Source organism: Felis catus, chromosome X (assembly GCF_018350175.1).
Source record: "Felis catus isolate Fca126 chromosome X, F.catus_Fca126_mat1.0, whole genome shotgun sequence".
Taxonomy (NCBI): domain Eukaryota; kingdom Metazoa; phylum Chordata; class Mammalia; order Carnivora; family Felidae; genus Felis; species Felis catus.
The window spans coordinates 70,708,664-70,735,712 of record NC_058386.1 but is presented as its reverse complement, the minus strand read 5'-3'; the positions used below and the strand labels follow the sequence as shown (position 1 = coordinate 70,735,712).

General features: G+C 36.4%; 1 protein-coding gene across 1 annotated transcript in view; it reads left to right on the top strand.

The window, feature by feature from the left end:
* The window catches only part of POF1B (POF1B actin binding protein), a 121,175-nt gene that overhangs the window by 43,661 nt on the left and 50,465 nt on the right, over nucleotides 1-27,049 (top strand). Inside the window, exon 6 of the mRNA XM_019824047.3 lies at nucleotides 12,104-12,234. Within this exon, the coding sequence (XP_019679606.1) occupies nucleotides 12,104-12,234 (131 nt within the window). The remainder of the gene's footprint in view (nucleotides 1-12,103; nucleotides 12,235-27,049) is intronic.

Here is a 27,049-nt window from a genome sequence, read left to right as displayed (position 1 = left end):
GTATGTGGTGGAGTCAGAATTCATACAGAGAGGAGAGTTCTTTATCAATAATGGAAATGTGAATAGAGCACTGGATTAAGAGCCTGCCAGTAGAGAGGTATTGGTGACATAACAGAAAGTGGACTAGCCTCAGAGAAGGAAGACCTGGGTTCCAGCCCCAGGCTTTGTACTTTTCAAACTGTGTGTTTTTAATAAATACTAAATCTCTCAGAAACACTCATCCATAAAAGTTCAGGTAGTAATGTCGACCTCACAGGGTTGATGATGTAAAGTCTAAATAAAAACATATGTTGAAACTATAAAGTCTACAACATGAAAAATGCCACGGAAGAAGATTTGCAGAGATTATTAGAAGCTATTTCTTTTTTTTTTTCAACGTTTTTTATTTATTTTTGGGACATAGAGAGACAGAGCATGAACGGGGGAGGGGCAGAGAGAGAGGGAGACACAGAATCGGAAACGGGCTCCAGGCTCTGAGCCATCAGCCCAGAGCTTGACGCGAGGCTCGAACTCACGGACCGCGAGATCGTGACCTGGCTGAAGTCGGAGGCTTAACCGACTGCGCCACCCAGGCGCCCCTATTAGAAGCTATTTCAAGTGTAAAACTTAAGCTATAATAATAACAGTAGGAATAAAGTGAGGGATAATTATCAGAGATGGGGAAGAATACCACAGGATTAAAAATCTTGTCTAGTGTCAGTGGTGATACTATGATATCCTTTTACTAGCTTAGTATGACTAATAGTACATTTGACTAGACTAGATACTGTCTATTTAGAAAATGGGAAGAGTTAGATGGCTAATATATTAGTTTCTGTTTTATTATGTATACTTTGGTTTGAGATTCTGATGTAATTTTGTTAAAGACCGAAGGTGTTTTGTATAGATTAAATTTTTCTGACTTTTCAATATTTTTTGAGGAAAAAGTTGCAGTGCTGCTGAAAACAAGATAGTGCCCTGGGAAGCATAGAGCTAGTAATTTCACTTGTATGAATTTCATAGGATTGGATCCACCCCTGGTCAGAGTGAAGATGGGATAATCTGGTTGTACAGATCCCATAAACAAAGGAGAGAAGAAAATGAGTTCTCCCATCTAGGCTCCTTGATTTTTAAATGTCTCGTCCATATGTGTGGAAGAGTCTCTTTAATGAGTTATAAAGCAGATACAGGTTGGACTTTCTTAAAACTAAAGGTTGGCCCATTTTTAGTTTGTGTTTAGAATTAAATTGTAACTTGGAGGTAGCATAAGAATGTGAAAAGAACAAAGACTTTCAATTCAATTATTTTAGTTTATAAAAGCTGCCTCTGCTGGGCTGCATGATCTTAGGTAACTGACCTAACTAGACTGAGATAATTGACTTAACTAGAACCCAATTTCCCCATTTATTGTATTAGATACAATAAAATATATAATGTACTCAGCTTAGAGTCAAGTACATAGCAGATGCTGAAATAAATGTTTGATTCTGTATCTTCTTTGTTCCCCAATGCCAGTCTCCAAATCTGTCAAAACATCAATAGAAGAAATTGATTCCCACTGTAATATTTTCATTTTATTTTTTTTTACATTTTTAAGATGATTTTGTTCGTTTGTTTCAAGTTTTAATTTAAATTCCAGCTAGTTAACATATAGTGTAATATTATTTTAGGAGTAGAATTTAGCGATTCATCACTTACATATAACGCCCAGTGCTTATGTAATGATGATTTTTTTATGGTGATTACTTTTTTTAAATTTAAATTCAAGTTAGTTAACATGCAGTGTAGTATTGGTGTCAGGAGTAGAACCCAGTGATTCATCTCTTACATATAACACCCAGTGGGCATCCCAACAAGTGCCCTCTTAATGCCCATCACCCATTGAGCCCATCCCCCTACCCACCTCCCCTCTAGCAACCCTCAGCTTGTCCTCTATATTTGAGTCTCTTATGGTTTGCCTCCCTCACTGTTTTCTATCTTATTTTATTTTTCCTTCCATTCCCTCACTTGGATATTGCTATTGTCAATGAAAATACTCCAAATTGTGATGCCTTTCTCCCATTACTTGAAAATTCAATTTTTGTCAGCATCAAGACAGTACAAATCTTAATGTCAGGTGCTTTTTCTGGCAATTATACAGGAAGCTTGCTACAATGTTTAACATGTCATTCACTAATGATGGAATCTCTAGGCTGGTTAGCTCAATAAACTCAGCAGTTTTTCCTGCTTTCTCTCTCACTAAAATGTAGCTTAAGTCCCTCTTTGTATGTTTTGTTTTCTTCAACGAATAAGTGAATTGAAAATGAATTTTCTTTTGCACAAACCTCTACCCCCTGCTTATCCCTTCCAAAAATTCAATACATATTTATTCTGGACCCATCTTTTCCAAACTCCACTCTTGTCTGTCTCCTGTTACCTCCTGCACTGGTTCGCTTTTGTACTCTTTGTTTTGTGGTGAACAAGAATTGTTACTTATTTGCTCTTTCAAAAAATAGTTTTTATTTTTTAATCAAAGTAATACATGTATATAGCTTAGAAGTTCAAATAGTACTAAAAGGCATATTATAGCAATTCCCTGTCCCAAACTTGTTCCAGAAGCAACCATCTTCAATTTTAGCTTTTTCTTTTCATATTTACCTCCATACAGCTAAATAATATGCAAATTCCTATGCTATTGTGTGATGTAGCAATGTTGTATATTATCTGTTGATAATTCTGATACATAAGGATTTAGTTCTATTCATCCCCTATCCATCTGTTTCCATCCCTTCCATCATCCTAATATAGTTAAATCCCCATTTTCTGGCTAAAACAGTATTCAGTGTTTCTTAATGCTATGAAAATATTATTTACTGCAGAACCAATTTGTGTACTATTTTGCTTCTTTATTAACACAACTATTTTTTTGTTGTTAATAATTCCCTATTTTTTTCATTTGTTTTGTTTTTTATATATCTATTGCTAATTCTTTTCTCAATACAATTTTATACACTCTTGTGTTCTGGGATTTTTGATCAGCCACCTCCTTTCTCTAAAACCCTGCAAACTATATACAGCATACCTCTTGGCTTGAATTGTCACTATCTACTGGCCTCGTTATTCTTCCCATATTTTGACAGCTTCATTGGTACACTTACAATCTTCTGTCCACTTCCTGCTAACCCGTGTCCTGGAATCATCTATGAAAACTTCATCACTCATATCAGTGATATTTCCCACATTCTGTCCTCATGTTTCTTTACCACCCTCAATTTCTTCATTTCCAGTACATCTTCAGCCCTCACAGATTTTGGCCACTCTTTGAACCTCATCACTTGAAACTGTTTAATGTCTGTTCTTCTTATCATCACTTTTTTACTTCATCTTCTACACTCTCATTCCTGCTAAACTTCACCCTCATCAAGGTCTCCAGTCCTCAGTTCCAAGCCAGACTGGACTCCATTTTCACCCAACAATGCTTTTGCTAGAAACCCTTAAAATTTATGTTGCATTCTCTGATTACTGTCCTCATTTTACTGATCCCTTACTTTTGGGTAGACTACCATCCATTTTATCTGCCCCTAGATTTTGACTTTTGTAATCTAGAGAAAGTCCACAAACTAGGCCAATTTAGTCTAGAACAGATTGTCTCTATCTTGCTGGAACCCCTCTGTTGCTAGAAATTCATTTCAATTAATTCTAATTAACTTTCTGCCACAGTCTTCAAAATCTAATCCTTATCTTTCCCACCCTCCTCATGCTCTGTGTTCCACTGCTGTTCTCTCCCTCTCTGCATGTAGTTTTTACCCTCTACTGAGAATGGCTACTGGAACTCACATTTTATTATGCACCACAATCAGTTAGAGGGTGTGCTTAAATAGAGATTGCTGGAACTGGATAATTTGCATTTCTAAGTTCCCTGATTACCCTAAAACTCCTGGTCTGGGGGACCACACTTTGTTCTTTCATCAGGTGATCATCTCCAAGAACGTGTCCTTGGCTTCCTTCTCCTTTCTTTACCCTCTCTCGCTTGACTATATGATATAAAATCTTGACTTCTTCAATATTTACATGGACAACTGCACATGATTATCTTTACATGGACAACTCCCAAAACTTTTCTCCTCTGCTCTAGTTCATCATTTTTAATGGACTAGTTGCATCTCTACTTGGCTGTCCCATAGTCACCTTCAACTGACCACATAATAGTTTTTCATTCTATGTCCCCTATTTATATTAATATCTTCAGTGCCCTAATCACAAAGATTAGAATTTAGCATTATTTTTTTTACTTTCCCTTTCCTTTGCCACTCCAAACCTAATCAGTTGTCATAGTCTGAAGATTCTTCCTATTTATACCCCCCCTCATAGAGCTGAAGGTTAGGTGTCCTTCTTATAACTCCCTTAGTATTTGATCTGTGACTCTCTTTATAGCCCTTACTAATTGGTCAACATATTCTTTACATTAAACTTATTTAGGTACATGTCTTAGCTCTTCTAAAAGATCATAAAGCCCTTGAGAGAGAAGATAGTAGCTTATGTATGTATATTTTCCAGTAGCACTTAGAAGTGTACCTTAGGACAGTGTTTAAAAAGTTCTCACTAAATGTGTGCTGAATGAGTGAAAAGGATCACACCACTGAGATCTTTTAAATCCTGAATGTGGCTTGTGGGTATAGATTTTAGACTTTGGTTTAAGAAAAAAAGTTAGAATATAAGATAAATTGCATTAAAAGAGCTACTGCATATGCATAGTAAGTTCCTTCAATGGTTTACCTTACATAAAAATGTGGTTCTATTCCTTGAATAAATTACATACTAAAGAATGGTGGAATATAGAAATGACAGAGAAGTGGAAAAGAGAAAAATGTGGTGACAAAGGTGTTACCAAGAAGTTATGCATTAAAAAATACATGGTCATTTGAAATCAATTTCTTTGAGGGGCCCCTGTCTGGCTCAGACGGTAGAGCATCTGAACCTTGATCTCAGGGTTGTGAGTTCAAGCCCCATGTTGGGTGTAGAGATCACTTAAATAAGTAAAACTTTAAAAAATTAATTTAATTTCATTTGTATATATCCCACTTCATTACAAAAAGGAATAAAATAATTTGGGGGCACCTGGGTGACTCCTTGTGTTGAATGTCCTATTAATTTCAGTTCAGGTCATGATCTCATGGTTTGTGAGATCGACCCCCATGTCGGGCTCCATGGGAGTCTGCCAGGGATTCTTTCCCTCCTTTTCTCTCTTTCTCTCCCCGGCTCGTGTTCAATCTCTCTCTCACAAAATAAATAAACTTAAAAAAAAGGATTTTGAGTAGCTCAAGAGAATAAGAGGTAATAGAGTACAAATAGATGTCAGGGACAGTGTAAATATAATGGAGTAATAACCCCAGAAGGAAAAGAGAGTACACAGAAAAACAGGCCACAGAGTTCCATGTCACTAGTAAAACTAGGCTAAATACTTGGCTCTGAGCTTTCTTGAAACCATAGGGGAAGAAAAGGGGAAACATGATTAGTGAAAAGTGTCCATTATGAGAAAAAGTTTTATGAATTCTTGATAGTCACTTGTATTATAGGAAAATATTATACATTTTTTTCTAGTCAGAAAGAATAATCTAAGCTTTCACAAAATGTTACAAATTCAATCACCTGTATTCATTCTAACATGACAATCCAAACAACCTACCTTTTTCCACTTGGTTGGGAGTGGAAAAATCATCTTATTTTATAACATAATGTCAAAATTCACACACACACACCCAATGAGGAATGAGGACAATTTTGATTAGGTTTCACTCAAGGTGTTAAAGCACCTCTTCCATATAGTGCTTTTCCATCTATTATATTTAACATTTAGCCCAATTACAACTTTTATTACAACTTTCTCACTACTTACCTTGCAACAAATGTTTAATTAGCATCTGCAATACTCAGGTACTATGCTAGATGGTGGAATTAAATAGAGATATAAAGACTGTGTCTCTACTCTCAGGCAGTTGAGATTTTTATAGAAAATTTACAATTGTCTTCCATTCCTTCTATCACTATTTGAATAGCCAATTGTCCATTTGCCTTAGGTTAAATAAAACCACTAATTTATATGATAGTTTAACAATTTACCAAAAAAATGTGATATCTCCAGTAACTTTATCAAATAGGTAATAAATTATTTACATTTTATAGTTGAAGTTCATAGAGGTAAGCAATATACTTAACCTTCAACTAGGAAGTGGGATCTCCATTTTTGGCTCCAATTTCCATTCTTTCTCATTGTAACATTTTGCTGCCTAGGTTTAGTTACGTAGGAAATTAAATTAGGCCTTTATTTCAAGTACAGAATTGTTGTTATGAGTAAAGTCTTCAGTTTAGAATTGTGATTGTTGTATAATACATTTCAATTCAGTGTCAACATTTATTGAAAATGTTCTATGTACCAGGTACTGTATAATGCAACTTTTCTTTATTAAAGTACATATGAAGATTAAAATAGAAGTGAGGATTTTCAAAACCTAAAATTCTGACACTTTGTATCCTGCTATGATTTCTTCTTGTGGTACAAGATAGGAAGAGACCAATTATATTTTTTACCTTATTAGCTAAATGATGTTGTACCTAAAAGGCATTAAATTCCATAAGGGTTAATTTCCCCAGGATTAACTAGGGCTTCAATCAGTCTGACAGCTATTAAATGTTCCAAATCAAAGCAAAATTAATGAAGCAGTAACATTATTTATCTATAAATGTCGCTATATCATTATGAGCTTTGCAAGATAATAATCTATACGTTGAAACTTTTTATTAATAGTGATATTTTCCATTATCGTGTAGCAAAGTTACTACTCAATAAAGTCTAAGCACAACAGAACTTGCTATTTAATATGTTCATGACCTTTTAGAGGGTTAGGCATTTATGTATAATCACTTTTATATAACATGGCATTTTAAGCACTTTATAATCTGCTAAGCAACCCTTCTAAATAGGCCAAAAATGTATACACTTAGGCCAGTTACTCAGTGGAAATAAACTTAAGCCAACACCCTGTACTACTGGATTGTGATTTATCCCTTGATCACAAACTATCCTTAGTCCTAAGCAGCATTCTCACAAATGTGTGCCATTAAGCTTGAGGGACACCAGACAAGAAAATATAGATGGCTCAGCTGAAATCCATAACTATTGCATGTCTACTATCTGCAGCGGCTTTATAATAACTACCAATGAACTTTGTAAATATGGTCAAAAGTATGATCTTTAAATATCAAAATATATCTAATGTATATGCTAGCAAGAAAATTCCACTCCTGGAATCTCATAGACTACACATAGGAAACAAAACCCCAGACTGGAACCAGGACAAAAACTTCTAAGGCAGGAGTAAGTTGAGGCCCATGGTTTTCCTTTAGAAAGTAATTTCTTTCTATAGATTTTCTGAAAAATGACCACAAACTTGCCTCTGGTTTCACTCCTAACCATTGTTGCCTTGTCTTGGGTTTATGGCGGCAATTCTAAAAAAAGAATTTTTAACTGCAATCAGAAACGAGGAGTTGGACTGCTTGGCCATTATTATAGTTAAATAATGATCTGATTGAAGGTACTTGATTGATGCATGCTAAACAATCTTTAATGATTTTTGTAAATTTTTGGAGAAATGTCACTGGGAACAACTATTTTTCAGCATAGTTTGCATTCCTTCCCCGTTTATATGTGAAAAATTAAAGCTATTATCCAAGATTGACATTTAAGATACCTCTCATTCATCAGGCAGAAGAGTAGATATGGATACACCTATATCTCAATCAATCCTATCAATTCAATATTTGTCACAGAGAGAAAACCTCCATCCATTAGAACTACCATTATTCTGACCCAAACATTCATGTTTTCTTGGGAGGCTCCTTATTTTGGCTTTTTCAAAGAAATAAGAACATAGATTTGAGCCAAGTCTAAAATATATGTCACAACATACCTAAAAACAGTTCCAATAAAGTTGAGGAGCTCCAACAACCTGTGATTTAGTAATAGAAAATATTTGTAACTTGCACATCACAGTTTATGGTTAGGAAATTTCATCTTATTGTTAAGCACAGTCCTGTAAAAGACTTAACAGTGTATGAGAATCTGACTTCTGTCTGTCCTCTCCCTCCAAACTTTTGAACCCAACTTGCTTTGTTTTTTACTGAGTATTACTCAAATGTTATAAATTGTAGACGATACAAAACTGAGAAGAAATATACACACAAAGGAGTGATGTTTTGCTTCTTGATTTTCCATCTTGACATCTTTTTGGCCAGAAGAACCCATTCTTCAATTCTAATGCTCTTACCCTTTCACTAGCTGATTAAAATTTATTACCTAAAATTCAGGCATATTTTGCATAGTTTTCCACTAATAAAATCAAACTCTTACTGTTTATTTTTTTAATTTTTTAATGTTTATTTATTTTTGAGAGAGAGGGAGACAGAGTGCACCTGGGAGAGGGGCAGATAGAGAGGGAGACACAGAATTGGAAGCAGGCTCCAGGCTCTGAGCTGTCAGCACACAGCCTGATGCAGGGCTCGAACCATAAGATCATGACTTGAGCCAAAGTCGGGCGCTTAACTGATTGAGCCACCAAGGTGACCCAACTTCTTACTGTTTCAAGTTGTAGCCCAACTAAACTCCAAAATAGCGCAAGTAGAGACAGTGTAATTCAAAAGTAGCTGAAAAAACAAATACAAAAGGTCATCTGGGGAGACAATTTTTCTAGTGGGTATGAGAAAGCATTACCTCATTTAATATTTATGTAGAGTTCATAACATTGACTGGCACATAGTAAGGACTAAATAAATACTAGTTATTATTATCATTTCCCAAAATAAAATCACTTTCTTTCTGTAACTTTTAGCACCTCTTTATAACTATGGACACAGATACAATGTTGATGTAAATCATTCCTTATCCTAGACTCTGTGATTTTTTTAGTTTATTCATTTATTTTGAGAGAGAAATAGAGAGAGTGAAAGCATGGGGGAGGGGCAGAGAGTGAGAGAGAGAATTCCAAGCATGCTTGGTGCTGTCAGTTTGGAGTCTGATGTGGAGCTTGGTCCCACTAACCTCAAGATCATGACCTGAGCTAAAACCAAAAGCCAGATATTTAACTGACTGGACTCTGTGATTCTTTATTTGGGTGCCTAAATCCACCACATAGAAATCACATGATCAAAAGTTTTAGTAATGGCACTAAATATTCATGTGGGGAAAGAATTATGTACTTAAAAGGTGTGCTAGTGTGAAGTGCAATGACAAAATATTTGTGCAAAAATAAGAAAAAAAGAAATATTTTAAGACAGTTTGGAACCATGAAATTACTCTGTCAAATGAATCACACTAAAAGGAAATAAAATGATTTTCACAACATTATGAGGGGATTATAAGAAGCTAAAAGAAAAATATGCAAAATACTAAACATCAAATAGTTGCTTGGAGATTCTAATGGGAGCTCAGCACTTGAATATATTAGCTAAAGAAATGTCATCTTTTACTTGGGAAAGTTACAGGTTTGGAAGGGACACACATAGAATGGTGAGGCAGGAAGAGGTTATCTACCTGACCAGCTACAGCAATGAAACAACTTGAAGGTCAGTAGAATGACACTAACATAACAGCTAGATTTTCCCTTATCCAGTTATCCTTGAATGTTAAAATCATATTTGAAAACATTTTTTTTTTATTTTTTTAAAGCTTTTTTATTTTTGACACAGAGAGAGAGCGAGCATGAGCTAGGGAGGGGCAGAGAGAGAGGGAGACAATCTGAAGCAGGCTTCAGTCTCCGAGCTGTCAGCACAGAGCCTAACGCGGGGCTCGAACCCACAAACTGTGAGATCATGACCTGGGCCGAAGTCGGACGCTTAGCCGACTGAGCTACCCAGGCACCCCTTGGAAAACATGTTTTTAAGCCACTCCGAGTTTGGTAAATATATAGATGGTTGATAAGGGAGTAATGCATGAGAAAAATATGAAATCAAAAGCATTCTTTTGATTATTCTGAATAAAGCCTTGCTTAATTTTGATCTTCATTTCCTGAGAGGGGCCTACCACTAAGGACCCGACTGCCAAGATCTAGAAATATAGGTAAGACTCAAATGCCAGTATCCAACTCTGCAAGGAGTTCAGTTTAGTTGCTACAATTAGACTTACATAAACTTAGGAAGAAAGTGTAAGGGATAACCACAATATCCTTGAGGAAGTGCTATCTATGTTCTTTTTTATTCTAACCATTCTTGGTTAGCTTCTTTAAGAGAGAAACGTGTAAAAAAATCTTTCCAGAATCAACTAGCATTTGGGATCACTTCTAACCAGGTAGATACATGACTTATTTCAATTCAACAAATTCTTACTAAGCAACTAACTATACAGTGTTCAACCAGTATTGTGCTAGATAATATGGGATATATCAAAAAGTATGACTCATTCATTATTCTTAAGTTTATTTCTTTTGGGGAGGGAGAGAATGCTGAGAGAACAAGATTTACATATGTAAAATAATATGAAAATGATTCAAGATAATTGAGCACAAAAAGCTAATTTGAATTAGCTTGTTGGCTGGCATATTTTCAGTTTTAATGGTGATATTAAATCTTGAGATGGAGTTCAAAGTATGGGTAAGATTTGGATACACAGCCAGAAGAAGAGAGAGTTTTCCAAGCAGCAAAAAATGTGACTAAAGACTAGAGACAGGAATAACATAATGTGTGCCCAGGACAGTGAAATCTATGGTTAGAACAGAGAAAATGTTGGGAAATAGATAATGTTACTATATTCATGTTAGCATTTGAAGGTTTTATATTGAATATACACAACTTAGTAATTCTATGACATTTACACATATTATATGATGATATTGACTTTACCAATTTATCTATTCATGCCTTCACATAGGAGATTTTACCCTCTTTCAGAGGCAATCATTACTTCTCCGGGAGCAACTTCAAAGGGTAAATGGACAAGATAACATTGTGGTGTATTCATTAAGACTTTCAAAAGTGTGAAAAATATATATCTTAATAAGATGTGATGATACTATACTGTTTTTTGAATATGGTCTTTTGTACTTATCTGTATATTACAAATGGCTTAGCATAACACAGACATGGCTATGAAAGTCCATCTTGCTTAGTTTGCAATATTACTTTGCAAATCTTCCATTTGCCTTAGCATGCATGATATTTTTAGGGTCTGTATTCAGAAGACAGGTTGCAAAGGAAGTATCAGTGGTCAAATTTGGAGTTCATTTGTCCTATATATACTCAGGAATAAATGTATTTATAGGACATCTTTGGTCCCACATGCAATATCAAAGGTAGTATGGAATGCAACCTAAGTTATTAACCTCCCCATAGTGCTATTTTGGAGGTGGGTGGCAAGGCGGTCAACATTATTGAAAAGATTGATATCAAATTATATGAGGCCAACAGAATAGGTTTTATTTTGGGCACTATTCATAATAATTTGTGTTTAGGATTTCAAATGTCTTTGAGATCTATGAATTTTCTACATTTGGCCCTTAGCTACTCTTTCCCATGTCAGTTGACTAGATATTTAGTCCAAATAGTAAGTGGAGGGAATATAAGAAGAAATACATAAAACATTGAATCGAGGTTAATTTAATCTATCTTCAAGGTATGCTAATAAATTAAACTGCCTTTCATTGAGAAGATGCAAGTCCAAATGAAAGTAATTCTTCTATGTCAATATAATTCAAATAATTCATATGTTCTTTTCCAATAGGGAATAGAAGAGTAAGCCATGCAATGATAATGGGAAATTTACAGATTTTGATTTACTAGTTTTACTGTTTTATGCAAGCATATATATTCAAGAACTTTAATATAAATTATTCAAGTTTTGCATTCATTAGGTCACTTAGATTAGTGATATAAAATTGAAAATACTATTGCAATGTTGCTTTTCCTTTAAATTCCTCCCATATTGAAAAATGTATACCTCAGATGCAAAGAAAATTTAGTGAGTTGATTCATGTGATGACTTTGTAATGAGTGACTTGTATTAATAGGTTATGTAACTTTTTTTTCATTTGACATCAAAACATCTATCAATTTAGAAATACTTAATGTTGTTTATAATTGTGGTTGATGTTTTTGTCAGGTGATAACTGAAGATGATTGCCCTGCAAAATTGGACCCCCAATATTTTGGAGAGTTACTTGCTGATCTAAGCCGTAAAAATACAGATCTATATCACTGCTTATTAGAACATTTGCAGAGAATTGGAGGAAGGTACTGTAAATATATCATTTGCCTCAATGTTGTAGCTATCAAACATTCTATGATACTTTGGTATTTTTAATGTGCTTTATTGTTTAGAGCACTTTTGGGCTCACAGTGAAACTCTAGAACTTTTTTTAAAGATTTTATTTTTAAGTAATCTCTACACCCAAAATGGGGCTCAAACTCACAACCTCAAGATCAAGAGTTGCATGCTCCACTGACTGAACCAGCCAGGTTCCCCAAAACCCTTGTACTCTTAATGGAGAAACAGGGTAACTAATGAGCATATCTGAACACATGTCTTAAGAGTTAATATACTTTATGAAAATCATCAAAAGAGATCACACCAGTCCTTTCAAGATCAGTAAACAATTCTGTGAACTTTTTTTTATAACATACTTTGATGGCAAATGTGAACTCTTGGACAAGGAGATAAAAAAATTCATGGCATACTGTGACTTGTTTTAAGATATTACACTGATGATGTAAGATACAAGCCCATTGTAAGATATTACATTGATGATGGAAGATACAATCCCACTGTCAATACATCACTGTTTATCTTCCATTGTTATGCACTCAATGTACAAGGCCATAATTTAATATATGTATATTACATATACTATATCAAACATAACTTATATACCTATAAATTAATATAAATACAAATATGTATATTATATTATATACTAAATAATAATTGTATTTAAACATATACACATAAATAATTTATCAACTATTCATGTATAGACGAGAGAATATTATGTCATTAAATGAATTCCATAAGCTATACCCCTTCTACTACATAGTGACATCATATATATGGTCAACTATCAGACAAAGTCTAGGAAAGCTTCACAAATTCAGAAAAATATGTAGGATAAAGGAGTGTTGGTATAATTTTTTTTCTAGTTCAAACTTCACTAACTGGATTCTTCTGCCTCTTAGAGATCTTTAATCTCTTATCCATCTTTTTTCCTCTCCACTTATTACATCCCGTTCTCTCCATTTTTAGCTCCATCCTCTCTAACTTCTTGCTTTAATATTCGTAACTGCAACCATTCTGTTACTATTATCCTCAATTGCTTTACCTCCTTATCTTATTGTCCCTCCCACTTAGCAAAATCCCATCTCTGGAGTAGTCTATCTCTCTTTATATATTGTTTCTTTTTACCACCATCTCCTCTTTCTAATACCTAACATGCACTACCCCTAGAATTCAGAGGACTCTATGGGGGCTATTTTATTTACCCTGATTTCCTTAGTGCTTAGCATGGTGACTAGTTTGTGTGGTGCTCAATAAACATTTGGTGAATATATGAATGCTTTATTTTTTTATTTAAGTTTTTAAATTCCCGTTAGTTAACATATAGTGTAATATAAGTTTCAGGTATGCAATATAGTGATTTAACACTTCCATATATCACCTGGTGCTCATCACAAGTGCCCTCCTTAATCCCCATCACATATTTAACACATCCCCCCACCACTTCCCTTCTGGTAACTATCAGTTTGTTCTCTATAGTTAACTTATAAATCTCAAAACCCAAAAAACAAATAATCCAATTAAAAGTGGGCAGAAGACATGAACAGACATTTTCCCAAAGAAACATACAGATCTCCAACAGACAAATGAAAAGATGCTCAACATCACTGATCATCAAGGAAAGGCAAATCAAAACTACAATGAATGCCTTCTTTACTGCTACATCCATGCAGTTAAACACTGTTAGAGGAAGGCACAAGCATTTATTTGAATTGATGTCATTATAAATGCATGATTTCAATCTTCTATTATTTTATACTAATCAACACTTTCTCCCATTACCCAAACAACTATTTCACACAACTATCCATGTGCATAAGGTCACTAGCTTAAAATCTTCCCCCTCTCTCTGAGTAGTCAATTATTTATTGAGTGTCCACTATGTGCCAGAGACACTGTGCTAAGTGCTTTTCCTATATTGTCTTATTTGCACAGTAACACTATAAAGTTTAAAATAGAGACCCAAAGAGTGTAAGCTATCAAGGTCACAACAGCTACTAAGTGCTTGAGATGGATTAAACATTTCTGAGAACTATTTTTACCTATAAATTGTGATTCAGGTTTTCTGCAAAGCATCCCTTAGATATTTATCTTGGTCTAAGTGTTCCTCTTCTGTGAATTAATTATTCCCTGTGAATATTTCTATCAAAGTATCACATTGTATAATCAAGAGTATATAGAGGGGTGCCTGGGTGGCTCAGTAGGTTGAACATGTGACTCTTGAGTTCAGCTCAGATCATGATCTCAAGGTTCGTGTGTTTGAGCCCCAGGTCAGGCTCTGCACTGACAGTAGTGTGGAACCTGCTTAGGATTCTCTCCCTCTCTCTCTCTCTTTCTCTGCTTGGGATTCTCTCTGTCTCTCTTTCTCTCTCTCTCTCTCTCTCTCTCTCTCTCAGTCTTTTTCTCTGCCTCTCCCCCGCTTGTACTCTCTGTCTTTCTCAAAAATAAATCAATCAAGGGGCGCCTGGGTGGCGCAGTCGGTTAAGCGTCCGACTTCAGCCAGGTCACGATCTCGCAGTCCGTGAGTTCGAGCCCCGCGTCAGGCTCTGGGCTGGTGGCTCAGAGCCTGGAGCCTATTTCCTATTCTGTGTCTCCCTCTCTCTCTGCCCCTCCCCCGTTCATGCTCTGTCTCTCTCTGTCCCAAAAAATAAACGTTGAAAAAAAAATCAATCAATCAATGAATAAATAAATAAGAGTATATAGAGACTTAGTCTTAAGTACCCTGATTCTATATTCAGAGTTCATATCTTTGGTTTATGTTTCAGCTTTAGTTACATACGTGATGTGTAATGTCAGGCAACTTGCTTAACTTCTCTGTACCTCAGTTTCTTCATCTGTAAAATAGGGATTATAATAACAATACTTCTAGATTTGTTATAAGCAATAAATGATTTAAGATGTACACTTACAAACAACATCAGCATCATGTAAGAACTTGAAAATAAACCTACAGACTCAGAAACTCAGGGTGTACGGGTCAGCAACAAACCCTCCAGAGGATTCTGACACATGCTCAAGTTTGAGAACCATTTACCTAAGGCCACAAAAGTGGAACAATCTGGGACTAGAACCCATAATCTGAGAACCTTTTCTCCTTAAGCAAATAATTTAAACTTTATCATTGCTTTTGATGGCTATAATATTTTTTTTAATTTAAATTCAAGTTAGTTAACATACAGGAGTAGAACCCAGTGATTCATCTCTTACATTGGACATCCATTGCTCATCCTGAAAAGTGTCCTCCTTAATGCCCATCACCCATTTAACCCACCCCCCCAACTTCAACTCCAGCAACCCTCAGTTTGTTCTCTGTATTTAAGAGTCTTTTATGGCTAAAATTTCAATACTAGGCATGTATTTCCAAATTTTTTAAGATATTATAGACAAATTGAATAAACTATCAATTTTTTGGATTCATTGAACTTGAAAAGTTCACATAATTTAGACTGGTTTTACATTGTTCAAATTTTGTCTTGGGAAAATTATGTTTGTATGAAGTAAGATAATATTTGTGTTTGTATTGCCCCAAAACAGTCCAGAGCACATGACTTTGACAATGTCGTTTCTCAATAAAGGGATACAGAATGAGAGTTAAATATATTCTAAATTTATTAGTTTCATACTATTTAGAAGCAGACAAAGTAACTGAGCAAATGGAGTTATATTATTTCATAATGATTATTCCAGAAAAGGTGTAATCAGGGCTTCAGAACAGCTCTTTCTTTGAGGAGTTTTGATAAATTTACATGGATGACTTAAATGTGTTATTAAGCAATATAAAGCCTTGAACTTAATTCCTAGATTACCTAAAATACCACACACACAAACGAAATAGAAAGGTAGTGTCTCCACATTAGTAAAAACTCCATTTGGAGAGGGCCTCATAAAATTTTGGTGCTTAAGACTGTCAGAAGTTTGTGAGTTTCTTTTATTACTTCCCCCATTTCCACCTTTCTTTCCTTTTTTTGTTTTTCCTTAATATATTCCATCCTTTCTAAGAGGGGAGATAGCATATAGTAAGTGCCACTATTTTTTAAAATATTTTAAAAAATTGTTTAAAGGATATTTTTTTTAATTCCAGTTAGTTAACATACAGTGTAATATTAGTTTTAGGTGCACACTATAGTGATCCAACACTACCACACAACAGTGGTGCTCATCACAAGTCGACTGCTTAATCCCTATCACCTCTTTAACCCATCCCTCCCTCACTTCCACTCTGGTAACCATCAGTTTGTTCTCTGTAATTAAGAGTCTGTTTTTTCATTTGCCTCTACCTCTCTTTTTCTCCCCTTATGCTCACTTGTTTTGTTTCTTAAATTCCACATATAAGTGAAAGCATATGGTATTTGTCTTTTTCTGACAGACTTATTTCCCTTTGCATAATACTCCCTGGCTCCACCAATGTCATTGCAAATGGCAAGATTTAATTCTTTTTTATGGCTGAGTAATATTCCATTGTGTGTGTGTGAGTGTGTGTGTGTGTGTATACCACCTCTTCTTTATCTACTCATCAGTGGATGGAAATTTGGGCTGTTCCCATAGTTTGGTGTTTGTAGATAATGCTGCTACAAACATCAGAGTACATATATCCCTTTGAATTAGTAATTTTGTATTCTTTGGGTAAATACCTAGTCATGCAATTGCTGGATCCTAGGGTAGCTCTATTTTTACTTTTTGATGAACCTCCATACTGTTTTCCAGAGGGACTGCACCAGTTTGCATTCCCACCAATAGTTCAAGAGGGTTCCTTTTTCTCCACATCTTTTCCAACACCTGTTGTTTCTTGTGTTGTTGATTGTAGCCATTCTAACAGGAGAAAGATAATATCTCATTTTAGTTTTGATTTCTATTTCCCTGATGATCCCTGATGCTGAGCATCGTTTCATGTGCTTGTTGTCCAACTCTGTCTCCTTGGAAAAATATCTATTCATGTCTTCTGCCCATTTTAATTAGATTATTCAATTTTAGGGTGTTGAATTTTATAAGTTCTTTATATAGTTCTTTATATACTAAACCTTTATCAGATATATAATTTTCAAATATCTTCTCCAATTCGGTAGGTTGCCTTCTTTTGTTGATTGTTTCCTTCACTGTGCAGACGCTTTTTATTTTGATGAAGTTCCAATAGTTTAATTTTATTTTTGTTTCCCTTGCCTCAGGAAACATCTAGAAAGAAGTTGATAAGGCAGTATCAAAGAGGTTACTGCCTGTATTCTCTTCTACGATTTTTATGGTTTCAGGTCTCACACTTATGTCTTTAATCTATTTTGAACTTACTTCTGTATTTGATTTAAGAAAGTGGTCCACTTTCATTGTTTTGTATGTTGCTATCCAGTTTTCCCAACACCACTTGTTGAATAAACATTCTTTTTCCCATTGGATATTCTTTTTTGATTGTTGAAGATTAATTGACCTTATAGTTGTGAGTTCATTTCTGGGTTTAACTATGAGTCTGTTTTTGTGCCAGTACCATACTGCCTTGATGACTACAGCTTTGTAATATAACTTGAAGTCCAGAAGTGTGATGTCTCCAGGAAGCACAGAGGACCCCCATTAGATTCAACAAAAACTGACCATCAACAAGGCATATCATAGTTAAATTTACAAAAGACTCAGGCAAGGAGGGAATCATGAAAGCAGCAAGGGAAAAAAAAGTCCCTAACATACAAAGAAGACAGATCAGGCTTGCGGCAGACCTATCCATAGAAACCTGGCAGGCCAGAAAGGAGTGGCAAGATATATTCAGTGTGCTGAATCAGAAAAATATGCAGCCAAGAATTATTTATCCAGAAAGGCTGTCATCAAAATAGAAGGAGAGATAAAAAGTTTCCCATACAAACAAAAATTAAAGGAGTTTGTGACCACTAAACCAGCCCTGCAAGAAATTTTAAGGGGGACTTTCTGAGGGGAGAATAGATGAAAATATACATATAAAAATAAATAAATACCAAAAACAAAAAAGATTAGAAAAGACCAGAGAACAGACCAGAAACTCCAACTCTACAAGTATCATAAAGGCAATAAAATCATATCTTTCAGTGGTCTCTCTAAACGTCAATGGACTCAATGCTCCAAGCAAAAGACATAGAGTAACAGAATGGATAAGAAAATAAGATCCATCTATATGCTGTTTACAAGAGACCCACTTTAGGACTAAAGACACTTTCGGATTGAAAATAAGGGGATGGAGAACCATCATGCTAATGGCCAACAAAAGAAAGCCAGAGTAGCCATAATTATATCAGACAATCTAGACTTTAAAGTGAAGACTGTATCCAGAGATGCAGAAGGGCATTATATCATAATCAAGGGGTCTATAGATCAAGAAGACCTAACAATTGTAAACATTTATGCACCAAATGTGAAAACACCCAAATATATAAATCAATTAATCACAAACATAAAGAAATTCATTGATAGTAATACAATAATAGTAGGAGACTTCAACACCCCACTCACAGCAATAGACAGATCATCTAATCAAAAAATCAACAAGGAAACATCTTTGAATGACACACTGGACCAGATGGACTTCACAGATATATTCAAAACATTACATCCTAAAGCAGCAGAATATACATTCTTCTACCGTGCACATGGAACGTTCTCCAGAATAGACCATATACTGGAACACAAATCAGCCCTAAGGAAGTAAAAAAGACTGAGATCACACCGTGCATATTTTCAGACCACAACGCTAAATCAACCACAAGAAAAATTTGGCAAAGGTAACAAATACTTGGAGACTGAAGAACATCCTACTAATGAATGAATGGGCTAACAAAACAGTTAAAGAGGAAATTTAAAAGTATATGGAAATCAAGGAAAATGATAACACCACAACCCAAAACCTCTGGGACACAGCAAATGTGGGCATAAGGAGTATATAACAATCCAGGCCTTCCTAAAGAAGGAAAAAGGATCTCAGATACACAACCTAACCTTACGCCTTAAGGAGCTGGAAAAAGAACAGCAAATGAAACCCCAAAACAACAGAAGACAGGAAATAATAAATATTAGAGCAGAAATTAATGCTATTGACACCAAAAGAAAAAAAAACAGTAGAACAGATAAATGAAACCAGAAGATTTTTTTTGAAAGAATTAACTAAATTGATCAACCACTAGCCAGTAAGATCAAAACGGAAAAGGAAAGGACCCAAATAAATAAAATCAAGAATGAAAGATGAGAGATCATGACCAACACAACAGAAATAACAACAATAATAAGAGAATATTATGAGCAATTATATGCCAATAAAATGAGTAATCTGTAAGAAATGGACAAATTACTAGAAACATATACACTACCAAAACTGAAACAGGAAGAAATAGAAAATTTGAACAGACCGATAACCAGTAAGGAAATTGAATTAGTAATCAAAAATCTGCCAAAAAACAAGAGTCCAGGAAGAAGGAGAATATGGAGGCGTAGGAGGACGCTGGCTCACAGCATCCTGCTGATCACTTAGATTCCACCCACATCTACCTAAATAACCCAGAAAACCACCAGAAGACTAGCAGAATGGACTCTCCAGAGGCAAGCATAGACAAGAGGCCCATGAAAGGGAGTAGGAAAGGCAAAGGGGCAATGCGCACTACACATACTGGTGGGAGGGAGCCAGGGCGGTGGAGGGGCAGCCGCCTGGCAGGACAGAGCCACTGACTCTGATTTGCAAAAGCAGAGGGGCCTCACTGTGTGAGTTCTGACAACCACTGGGACTTAACATCTGGAATGCTAAAAATCAGCAGCTCTGCTCAGAGAGCAGGAGGATGAGAAGACACCGGGAGGGAAAGTTGTTGAGCCCCGGAAGACAGACCTCAGCTCAGTGGGGAACAAAGGCGTTGGCCAGTGCCATCTCCCTCTCCCATCCCTCAGCCAAAATACCAAAGGGAACCAGTTCCCATCACCAAACTTGCTTGCACCACACACACACCCAACACTGTGTTTCTGTGGATCCATCCCTCCGACGGGTCTGCCTCACTCCTGGTGGTGCAGGGCTCCTCCCTAGGGGACCACTGAAGACAAAGTGAGCAAAGCCTGCACCTCCTACCCCTGTGTACCTTGCGGATACACCCCGGCTAATACGGCAAATACCATCAAAGTAGCACCACAAGCCTGGCAGTATGCAAGTAGCCCAGACAGGGACCATACCACTCCACAGTGGGTCCTGACCCTGGGAGAGGGGAAGATAAGGTGCACACCAGTCTGACTGTGGCCCCAGCTGTGGACTGGGGACAGACATCAGGTCTGACTGCGGCCCCTCCCACCAACACAAGTTACTCCAGACAACACAGGGGAAGTGCCCTGCAGTTCCTCACCACTCCAGGGACTACCCAAAATGATGAAACTGAAGAACTCTCCTCAAAAGAAACTCCAGGAAGTAGCTACAGCTAATGAATTGATCAAAAACGATTTAAGCAATATAATGGACCATAGAGTTAGAATAATATTCATAAAATTAATCGCTGGGCTTGAGAAAAGAATACAGGACAGCAAAGACTCTATTACCACAGAGAACAAGGGACTAAGAAACAGCCAAGAGGAGCTAAAAAATGCTATAAATGAGGTGCAAAATAAAATGGAGGCAGCCATAGCACAGATTGAAGAGGCAGAGGAGATAATAGGTGAATTAGAAGATAAAATTGTGGACAAGGAGGAAGCTGAGAAAAAGAGAGATAAAAAAAATGCAGGAGTATGAGGGGAGAATTAGAGAACTAAGTGATGCAATCAAGGGTAACAATATATGTATAATAGGGATGCCAGAATGGGAAGAGACAGAGAAAGGGGCTGAAAGTGTACTTGAACAAATTATAGCTGAGAACTTCCCTGATCTGGGGAAACAGGCATTGAAATCCAAGAGGCACAGAGAACTCCCTTCAGATATAACTTGACTCAATCTTCTGCATGACATATCATAGTGAAACTGGCAAAATAAAAGGATAAAGAGAAAATTCGGAAAGCAGCTAGGGATAAACATGCTCTAACTTACAAAGGGAGACCCATAAAAGTAGTGGCAGACCTACCTACTGAAACTTGGCCGTCCAGAGGTATGGCAGGAAATCTTCAATGTGATGGACAGAACAAATATAGAGCTGAGAATCCCTTATCCAGCAAGTCTGTCATTCAGAATAGAAGGAGAGATAAAGGTCTTCCCAAACAAGCAAAAACTGAAGGAATTCATCACCACTAAACCAGCTGTAAAAGAGATCCTAAGAGAGATTCTGTGAGTAAAATGTTGCAAGGACAACAAAGTGCCAGAGACATCACTACAAGCATGAAAGCTACAGACATCACAGTGACTCTAAACCCATATCTTTTTATAATAACACTGAATGTAAATGGACTAAATGCACCAACCAAAAGACATAGGGTATCAGAATGGATAAAAAAAAAAAACAGGACCCATCTATTTGCTGTATACAAGAGACTCATTTTAGACCTGAAGACACCTTCAGATTGAAAGTGAGGGGATGGAGAACTATCTGTCAGGCTACTGGAAGTCAAAAGAAAGCTGGAGTAGCCATATTTATGTCAGACAAACTAGACTTTAAATTAAAGGCTGTAACAAGAGATGGATAAGGGCATTATATAATCATTACAAGGTCTATCCATCAGGAAGAGCTAACAATTATAAATGTCGATGCACCAAATACAGGAGCCCCAAAATATATAAAACAATTAATCACAAACATAAGCAACCTTATTGGTAAGAATGTGGTAATTGCAGGGTACTTTAATACTCCACATACAACATTGGATAGATCATCTAGACACAGGATCAATAAAGAAACAAGGGCCCTGAATGATACACTGGATCAGGTGGACTTGACAGATATATTTAGAAGTCTGAATCCCAAAGCAACAGAATATACTTTCTTCTTGAGTGCATATGGAACATTCTCCAAGATATATCACATACTGTGTCACAAAACAGCCCTTCATAAGTATACAAGAATTGAGATCATACCAGGCATACTTTCAGACCACAATGTTATGAAGCTTGAAATCAACCACAGGAAAAAGTCTGGAAAACCTCCAAAAGCATGGAGGTTAAAGAACACCCTACTATGGAAGGAATGGATCAACCAGGCAATTAGAGAAGAAATTAAGAAATATATGGAAACAAATGAAAATGAAAATACAACAATGTAAACGCTTTGGGATGCAGCGAAGGCAGTCCTGAGAGGAAAATAAATTGCAATGCAGGTCTATCTCAAGAAACAAGAAAAATCCCAAATAAAAAATCTAACGGCACACCTAAAGGAAATACAGGCAGAACAGCAAAGACACCCCAAACCCAGCAGAAGAAGAGAAATAACAAACGTCAGAGCAGAAACAATATAGAATCTAAAAAAACTGTAGAGCAGATCAATGAAACCAAGAGTTGGTTTTTTGAAAAAATAAACAAAATTAATAAACCTCTAGTCAGGCTTCTCAAAAAGAAAAGGGAGATGACCCAAATAGACAAAATCATGAATGAAAATGGAATTATTACAACCAATCCCTCAGAAATACAAGCAATTATCAGGGAATACTATGGAAAATTATATGCCAACAAATTGGACAACCTGGAAAAAATGGACAAATTCCTAAGCACCTATACACTTTCCAAACTCCAACAGGAAGAAATAGAAAACTTGAACACACCCATAACCAGTGAAGAAGTTGAAGAAGTTATCAAAAATCTCCCAACAAATAGGAGTCCAGGACCAGATGGTTTCCCTGGGGAATTCTACCAGACATTTAAAGCAGAGATAATACCTATCTTTCTGAACCTGTTCCAAACAATAGAAAGGGAAGGAAAACTTCCAGACTCATTCTATGAAGCCAGCATTACTTTGATTCCTAAACTAGACAGAGACCCAGTAAAAAAAGAGAACTATAGGCCAATATCCCTGATGAACATGGATGCAAAAATTCTCAATAAGATACTAGCAAATCGAATTCAACAGCATATAAAAAGAATTATACACCATGATCAAGTGGGATTCATTCCTGGGATGCAGGGCTGGTTCAACATTCGCAAATCAATCAATGTGATACATCACATTAATAAAAGAAAAGATAAGAACCACATGATCCTGTCTATCAATGCAGAAAAAGCATTTGACAAAATTCAACATCCCTTCTTAATAAAAATGCTTGAGAACGTCAGGATAGAAGGAACAGATTTAAACATCATAGAAGCCATTTATGAAAAGCCCACGGCTAATTTCATCATCAATGGGGAAAAACAGAGCTTTCCCCATGAGATAAGGAACATGACAGGGATGTCCTCTCTCACCGCTGTTGTTTAACATAGTGTTGGAAGTTCTAGCATCAGCAATCAGACAACAAAAGGAAATCAAAGCATGAAAATTGGCAAATATGATGTCAAGGTTTCTCTTTTTACAGGATATTATACATGCAAAACCCGATACACTCCACCAAAAGTCTACTAGAACTGATAAATGAATTCAGCAAAGTCATAGGATATAAAATCACTGTAAACAAATCAGTTGCAGTCTTTTTTTTTTTAATTTTTTTTCAACGTTTATTTATTTTTGGGACAGAGAGAGACAGAGCATGAACGAGGGAGGGGCAGAGAGAGAGGGAGACACAGAATCGGAAACAGGCTCCAGGCTCCGAGCCATCAGCCCAGAGCCTGACTCGGGGCTCGAACTCCCGGACTGCGAGATCGTGACCTCGCTGAAGTCGGACGCTTAACCGACTGCGCCACCCAGGCGCCCCATGCAGTCTTATACACTAATAATGAAGCAACAGAAAGACAAATAAAGAAACTGATCCCATTCACAATTGAACCAAGAAGCATAAAATACCTACGAATAAACCTAACCAAAGATGTAAAAGACCTGTATTCTGAAAACTATAGAAAGCTTATGAAGGACATTGAAGAAGACATAAAGAAATGGGAAAACATTCCATGCTCATGGATTGGAAGAATAAGTATTGTTAAAATGTCATTACTATCCAAAGCAATCTACACATTCAATGCAATCCCAGTCAAAATTGCACCAGCATTCTTCACGGAGCTAGAACAAGCAATCCTAAAATTTGTATGGAACCACAAAAGATCCCAAATAGCCAAAGTAATTTTGAAGAAGACCAAAGCAGGAGACATCACAACCCCAGACTTTACCCTCTACTACAAAGCTGTCATCATCAAGACAGCATGGTATTGGCACAAAAACAGACACATAGACCAATGGAATAGAATAGAAACTCCAGAATTAGACCCACAAATGTATGGCCAACTAATCTTTGACAAAGCAGAAAAGAATATCCACTGGGAAAAAGAGAGTCTCTTTAACAAATGGTGCTGTGAGAACTGGACAACAACATGCAAAAAGATGAAAGTAGACCACTTTCTCACACCATTCACAAAAATAAACTCAAAGTGGATAAAGGACCTGAATGTGAGACAGGAAACCATCAAAACCCTAGAGGAGAAAGCAGAAAAAACCCTCTCTGACCTCAGCAGCAGAAATTTCATACTTTACACATCTCTAAAAGCAAGGGAATTAAAAGAAAAAATGAACTACCGGGACCTCATGAAGATAAAAATCTTCTGCTCTGCAAAGGAAACAATCAACAAAACTAAAAGTCAACTGATGGAATGGGAAAGGATATTTGCAAATGACATATGGGACAAAGGGCTAGTATCCAAAATCTATAAAGATTGCACCAAACTTCACACCAAAAAACAAATAACCCAGTGAAGAAATGGGCAAAAAACATGAATAGACACTTCTCTAAAGAAGACATCCAGATGCCCAACAGGCACATGTAAAGATGCTCAACATCGCTCCTCATCAGGGAAATACAAATCAAAACCACACTCAGATATCACCTCACGACAGTCAGTGGCTAAAATGAACAAAACAGGAGACAATTAATGCTGGCGAGGATGTAGAGAAACGGGAACCCTGTTGCACTGTTGGTGGGAATGCGAATTGGTGCAGCCACTCTGGAAAACAGTGTGGAGGTTGCTCAAAAAATTAAAAATAGACCTACCCTATGACCCAGCAATAGCACTGCTAAGAATTTCCCCAAAGGTTATAGGAGTGCTGACACATAGGGGCACTTGCACCCCAATGTTTATAGCAGCGCTATCAACAATAGCCAAATTATGGAAAGAGCCTAAATGTCCATCAACTGATGAATGGATAAAGAAGTTGTGGTTTGTATGAACAGTGGAATACTATGTGGCAATGAGGAAGAATGAAATATGGCCTTTTGTAGCAACGTGGATGGAACTGGAGAATGTTGTGCTTAGTGCAATAAGTCATGCAGAGAAAGACATATATCATATGTTTTCACTCTTATGTGGATCCTGAGAAATTTAACAGAAGGCCATGGGGGAGGGGAAGGAAAAAATAAAGGTTACAGAAGGAGAGAGCCAAACCATAAGAGACTCTTAAAACTGAGAACAAACTGAGGGTTGATGGGGGGTGGGAGGGAGGGGAGGGTGGGTCTTGGATATTGAGGAGGGCACCTGTTGGAATGAGCACTGGGTGTTGTATGGAACCTAATTTGATCATAAATTTCATATTTAAAGAAAAAACAAAAAGAAAAACAAAAAAACAAGAGCCCAGGGCCAAATGGCTTTCCAGTTGAATTCTGCCCAAAAATTTAAGTAAGAGTTAACACCTATTCTTTTGAAGCTGTTCCAAAAAATAGAAATGGAAGGAAAACTTCCAAACTCTTTCTATGAAGCCAACATTACCTTAATTCAAAAAGCAGACCTAGACCCCACTATAAAGGAGAAATAATGACCAATTTCCCTGATGAACATGGATGCAAAAATCCTCAACAAGGTATTAGCTAACTGGATACAACAATACATTAAAAAAATTATTCACCACGACCAATTGGGATTTATACCTGGGATGCAAGGCTGGTTCAATATCCACAGAATAAATAACGTGATTCATCACATCAATAAAAGAAAGGACAAGAACCTTAGATCCTCTCAATAGATGCATGGAAAGCGTTTGACATAATACAGCATCCTTTCTTGATAAAAACCGTCACGAAAGTAGTGATAGAAGGATCATACTTCGAGATCATTAAAGCCATATATAAATGACCTAATGCTAATATCATCCTCAATCGGGAAAAACTGAGAGCTTTCCCCTAAGGCCAGGAAAAACACAGGGATGTCCACTCTCACCACTGTTATTCAACATAGTATTGGAAGTCTTAGCCTCTGCAATCAGACAACACAAAGAAATAAAAGGCATCCAAATCGGCCAGGAAGAGATCAAACTTTCACTCTTCGCAGATGACATGATACTATACATGGAAAACCCCAAAGATTCCACCAAAAAACTGCTAGAAGTGATTCATGAATTCAGCAAACTTGTAGGATATAAAATCAATGCACAGAAATTGGTTGCATTCCTATACACCAACAATGAAGTGACAGAAAGAATGATCAAGGAATTGATCCCATTTACAGTTGCACCAATAACCATAAATAACCATAAATAACCTAGGAATAAATCTAACCAAAGAGGTGAAAAATCTATACACTGAAAACTATAGAAAGCTTATGAAAGAAATTGAAGAAAACACAAAAAAGTGGAAAAAAGATTCCATGCTTCTGGATAGGAGGAAAAAATATTGTTAAAATGTCGATACTACCCAAAGCAATCTACATATTCGATGTAATCCCTATCAAAGTAACACCAGCATTTTTTACAGAGCTAGAACAAATAATCCTAAAATTTGTATGGAACCGGAAAATACCCCAAATAGCCAAAGAAGTCT